The sequence below is a fragment of the Periplaneta americana genome, chromosome 5 (assembly GCF_040183065.1).
Source record: "Periplaneta americana isolate PAMFEO1 chromosome 5, P.americana_PAMFEO1_priV1, whole genome shotgun sequence".
NCBI lineage: Eukaryota > Metazoa > Arthropoda > Insecta > Blattodea > Blattidae > Periplaneta > Periplaneta americana.
Window position 1 is genome coordinate 174460559 of NC_091121.1, and position 6000 is coordinate 174466558.

The 6000-nt window shown below is 35.9% G+C and overlaps 1 protein-coding gene across 1 annotated transcript in view; it reads right to left on the minus strand.

The window, feature by feature from the left end:
* Positions 1-3945, minus strand: part of LOC138700556 (pancreatic triacylglycerol lipase-like) — a 37920-nt gene extending 33975 nt beyond the window's left edge. Inside the window, exons 1-2 of the mRNA XM_069827140.1 lie at positions 3809-3945; positions 3223-3319 (exon numbers count right to left, since the gene is read on the minus strand). Coding sequence (XP_069683241.1) covers positions 3223-3271 — 49 coding nt within the window. The 5' untranslated portion in view covers positions 3272-3319; positions 3809-3945. The remainder of the gene's footprint in view (positions 1-3222; positions 3320-3808) is intronic.
* Positions 3946-6000: the final 2055 nt, after the last annotated feature.

A 6000-nucleotide genomic window follows, 5' to 3' on the forward strand; every position in this document is an offset into this window, starting at 1 on the left:
TTTGTCCTCAACCCATTAAGAACATATGCTCTTATATTTCGCTTTTTTTATCTTGTCATATTGGAGCTGTTGCAAACCCACCCTCAAGTGTAACACTTGACGTCTGACACTGTGTAAAAGCTTTCGTGAAAATTCATTGTAACTCATTCAAATAGCGGACAAGTCAGTGGCGGCTCCTGCGAATTTCTTAAGAGGAGGAAAGAAGGTAACAGGACGAAATGACACCTTCTTGAATGAAACATGCTACAAATTAGCCTACATGCATACATGTAAGACCAGGTAGTGTTGGGGTTGGCCTTCCCTTCTGTATAGCAATAATCTGTTCTTGTAAACTGAGTTTCCTAAATTTTCCAAAATATATGTTTTCATTTCCATTCATTGTTGAATAATTGCACAAATTAACAATTACAAGGAAATTCACATTGCAGCATTTTTCGAGCACACTACAGCATCACACGTGTTGGAAGAGACTATAGCATCTAACACGTAATCGGAACCGCGGAAATAGGAATGGGAAATAATCTTAGGAAAGCGAGAACACTGCACCCACCCACGTGGTCTGTGTTGCCACATGTACATTTTACAAGTTCAGTATCACATGCTTTTGAAGAATATTAGTTCTTGTAAAGTCATACTACCATTATTGTTCAAAGTTGCCGGTGGCCAATTTTTTATGTTACAAATAATGTAGTTTGGGGTACCTACTTTCAGTTTCAAATATATTTGTACAAAACTGACAACTTGGCTGTTGCCCTGTCTAGTACACAATGAATGGAAGTGAATTTCAGGGGCCAAAAAGATCTGCGATAAAAACGGAGAACTACTTCCTCTTTGTTTTATATAAACCCGACTTTAACTTTCAAATATCCTTGAAAGTTTTAAACCATGAATATTAACCTATATAAAGTGCAATGAATAATATTTTTGATTCATAATTTAAAAAAAAAAGTTTATATGGTGTCTTTCATAGCGTTGCGTTAAAACTGTTTTTATTGTGCCTCCTCCTAGATGTGTGTTAGTCTGGTTGAATTCAAGATCATTAGACGGCAGCGGTAGCGAGTTTGCTGCACGATCAGTCGGTTTCTATTTCCCGCCCATGCGATGATTCAGAGGAGGATCTCCTCCCTCTCCGTACATCTACTCCCTTTAAAACTCTGCTTCTTTCTCTGGCCGCTAGTGCGCTGTTGTCTATGTGTGTTAACTCCAGTAAAGGAGGAATGGATTGACTTTCCTCCACACAAACAATCTCGCATCTTTCTCACAGTTTTCTAGCATCACATGAGCGCGCGTCGTTTAAAACTCGATCAAGCGAGGTTTTCTTATAGCTGTGAATTTAAATATTATCGAATTTTCCTTGAATTTCAAGGCACATATTTTATTTGTTATTTACTTTCAAAAGAAGAAAAATATGAGGAGGACGTTCCTCCCTTCCCTCCCCCGAGGACCGCCACTGGGACAAGTCCAAAAGAATTCGCTCACTCTTCTTATTAAACAACTCTTTCTTTTCCCAGAAGACCAAAGATAGGAATGGTGGATTATTAAACAAAGATGAACTTTGCCTTTCCCCATTACTGATGAAGTGTACAGAAACCTACAACATGTGGAAGTTTGAACCTAAATTTATCTTAAATGAGACAAGAGGAAGTTATCAAACTCGTCAGAATCGTATTTTAGCTTCCACGTCACATCCCTTTCCTCAACAATCAGGATCATGGAAAATAATTAAATATGGTCAATAAAACAAGATTGTTTTCAATCACAATCTGCTATAATTTCCGTCCTTCTTATTCACTCCACTTCATTTAGGCAATGGCCAAGTAACGATACTATCATTGAATAAGTCCTGGACATTAAGAAAGTTGTACAGGGACATCATTTTATTTTTACTAACATTTTTAATATTAACTTTTCTATATCTCTGGATCAACGCCGTTTGCTACCCCCTTCCACGACTGGAGTTCGATGATACTGGCGAAATGTAAAAACAAATCACTTTACTATGTATAGGAGGGAAGAAAAGTAGTTCAACCATTTACGTAAACTAGGAAATATCGCGCTTTTGAGTTTGATCATCTTCATTAGGTTTTTTAAATCAAAATACAGTACAGTATTAACAATGAGTGTTTTTACTCATGAACTGAGCTGTCCATGTGGATGTTTTCATTATGCAGAGTATATTATACTGCCTACAGCATATTAGCGTACCATATTAACTGTATTATATGGCACTATATTAACTGTAATATTATAATATTCTAGCATCTATTACTATTATGTATTTTCTTTCTTTTGTTTGTGTTGTTTGTTTTGTTGTTTTTCTCTCTCTTATTATGTATTTTGTGTACACATCTGTGTAAGCCACCTGTAATTGGAAGCCTGCTTCTGTTGGTGGTGGATTTAAAATAAAATAAAACAAATAAAATAAAATAAAATATAGAAAATGAAGTGAAATTGAAAAATAATCATAATATGGATATTTAAACACATTTTTGAAAATGGTGGCCGTTCATTTCGATACAGGCTTCAGTTCTTTTGTGCATATTATCGCACAATAGACTATTGTACCTAATTCCAATTACCAATTTCGTCCTTCGTGCTAGCAACTCATGTTGAAATAATTCTGTACCTACTCTATAAAAGAGTACCTTACGTACTGTAAATTCAATCTTCACTTCTGCCCGATCTGAAAAGATAAAATTACTCAGACATGCTATCTACTGTCTGTCCTATGTCGTAGGGTCGTAGAAAGGGGGGAAATCACGTGGCAGTTAATTGCCCTTTTATTTAAGTTATTTTAAACAGTCCTATAATATTACGTAGACGTCCAATTCCTAACAGAAATTAATGTTCTCAGAAAAGAGCTAAGACAGCCCAGCCACTAGCTGGAGAATAAAAGCTGGTGGGGGAAACCGGGATACGACGTAGGCAAATGGATGACAGTACCTGTGCGAAAATGATTCAATATTGAAAGCTCTTTCGTCACTGGAAAACTCGAACATATTTTTGGAACGTACTGTTTACTATGATCGTAAGGCTACTATGACTGTATATGCGGTCTTGGATCTGTGTGGAGGACGGTTGAAGTTCATTAGTAGAAGGGGCAGGAGTGAAGTACATTCAAAAACTCAGGTACAATAAAAATTGAAGTAAAAATAAAATGATGTCCCTGTATAATAAAAGTAAAAAATATGGTAAGATTTTAAAGCACTCACTAAGACTTACCTGGAATTATAAATCTGAGAAACCACATAAAAATGCTGTACAGATTCATCTTGTGAAATCGTAACGTTGATATTCAGTGCCTAGTTTATGTAGCAATCTGAAAAATGAGATGTTACAGATTTATCATTATTAAAATAGATTTAATAATCATCTTCTATGAAACATCAAGGTTCCACGATGATTTTCTTAGAAGAAGATCTTTAAATATTCCACCGTGTGCTAGAGTATTATTTTCAGCTTTAAATGATACTAATGCTGTATTAAATGATGATGAAAATATGTTATGAACAAGATAGCTCTGAATTAAGAACTGCGATGTAACACTGCGTCCTTCTGTAAACAGTCTTTATATTTATGTGGTGAATCTTCAAAAGTCACAACTGGAAAAAAAAACACTAATATAGTCTACTGGGAAAAGAATGTTTAATTGATATTTTTGAATGTAGTTGACTGTCGAATTGTTATACACTCAACAGCAAGAGTGATAAGATTTTGTACGTTGCTCTAGGAATTTATAATTTTTATGGATGATAATATGAAACATATTTTTAAAACTGTGTTGATAGTGCCATAATTCTGTACATACGTGGCAAAGTTTTCCTTGATTAAGGCCTGCAACTAGAGGTGGTCGAAATCGCTTCCTGCCGGCTACTGATGGCAACTGACTCTGAACTTCTGTTGTCTATTAAACTTTTTAGGTCTTTGCTAAGCTATTCCATGAAACAAATTGTAACTAATAATTATGTAACCGTAAGTGCCATCGACATATCTCTTTTTACTGCGTGACAAAAACAAGGACATTTGGATGCAAGCCTGTGTTTATACTATCTATTCGCACGTTAAGAAAAAAAGCTATTCAGATTAGTTTGACAGTTATTATTACGACGATAATAAAAGAGTACCGGTAAGCTAAAAATGTAGATGTGTTTAGTTACATGTAACTCTAATAGTTAAAAAGTTAAAATTTAGTATTAAATAGGACAATTTGAATCAATGGAATGAATACCGTCAACCGGGGTTACTTTACACACTTTTTTTGCTTATTCGTTAAAATAATTGGAGATTATCAAGTTAGATACACAAATTAATTTATATATGAATGTTCCTGGTTAATTTGAGTAAAATCTAGTGGTTGTACAGTAGCGTGCAAATTAATCCGAACACGACATATTTTTACATTTTCTGTCATTGTTGGCCTCACATCTGCTCATACCGCTTTAATTGACATCTGTAGTACGTGTAATTCCATTGTTGAAGGTTTGTCATTATTTTTTGATAATATGTGACATTTTTCCTGTCGTTTTGTACTTATAAGCATTTCAGTTGTGTTGAAGACTTAATACTGCAATCCTGTGTACATTCTGTCGTATTCACAAATGGATAAACTCCACGAAAACGGTCTAAAATTATAACATTAGCAGAGCATTCTTCTATGACACAGAGGCAAATTGCTGCAGAATGTCACATCGGTTTGGCTACTCTTAATTCGATCATAAAACGATACAGGGAGACTGGATCCATCACACCCCAGAAAAAGGAAACTGTGGCCGGAAAAGAAAGACTTCACCTGCAGATGATCGTTTGTCAGGAAAAGAAAATTAAATCCTAGACTAACTGCTGTCGACTTAACCCGCGAGTTAATGGCTACCACTGGGGCGAATATTCACGTCACAACAGTGCGGCGTAGGCTTTTGGAAGCTGGACGAAGAGCTCGTAAGCCTATTAAGAAGCAACTGCTAACCACTGTTATGTGCAAAAAACGCTTAATGTAGGCAAAATTACACCAACACTGGACAGTGAATGACTGGAAGAATGTACTTTTTTTCCGAAGAGTCTCATTTCGAGGTCCACGGCCACCGTGTTTCTTACGTACGGAAAGGATCCGAAAAAGTAACAGCAGCTCATCTCCAACAAGCACCCAAATACCCCCCTAAAGTAATGTTTTGGGGTTGTTTTACACATGTAGGGCCTGGAGCATTAATACCTATCAAAGGAATGATGAATTCTGGCAAATATATTCACTTATTGGAAACCAGAATCGTACCCCAGCTGCAAAAATCATTTCCGGATGGCAGAGGTGTGTTAAGACCTGGCACCATGCCATACGTCTCGAAAAACTACAGAATTCTTCAACAAGAAGAATATTCAGGTACTCCCCTGGCCAGGCAACTCACCCGACATCAACCCCATTGAGAACTTGTGGTCAATTTGCAAAAGAAAAATGCAAAAAGTGGATTGTTCTACAAAGGAGATAATTATTTCTGCTCTCATTGGTGTATGGTTTCGCGATGAAGAAATGAAGAATATTTGTGGGAAATTAGTGGAATCCATGCCAAATCGTCTCGGAGCTGTTATTAGGAACAAGGGAGGCCACATAGATTACTGAGGTATGTCTTAGATCCTTTTTTTTTTTATCCCGTTTGAGTGTTTTTGCATAAGTAATTACGTTGTTCGGATTAACTTGCACGCTACTGTACATATGCATTATGACTCACTTGTAAATAAATAATCACGTGTGTATAGATGCCCCGCTTACGGGGTTACTTTACACACATATTTACTTTGCCTTATAATCGAATTTCTGTTCAATATGGTCCAATATTGCACTGTTTCAAGTACTGGGATTGGAAAGGTAAAACATTTGTTAACAATATGATGTGTTTCGCAATTTATTAGCCTACTACAGTTAGCACAGCGGGAACAAAATATATTGGTAAATTCCTGAAAATGAAATATTTTATATAAAAGTAAAGAAATGTAATAACAGTACAATAAATG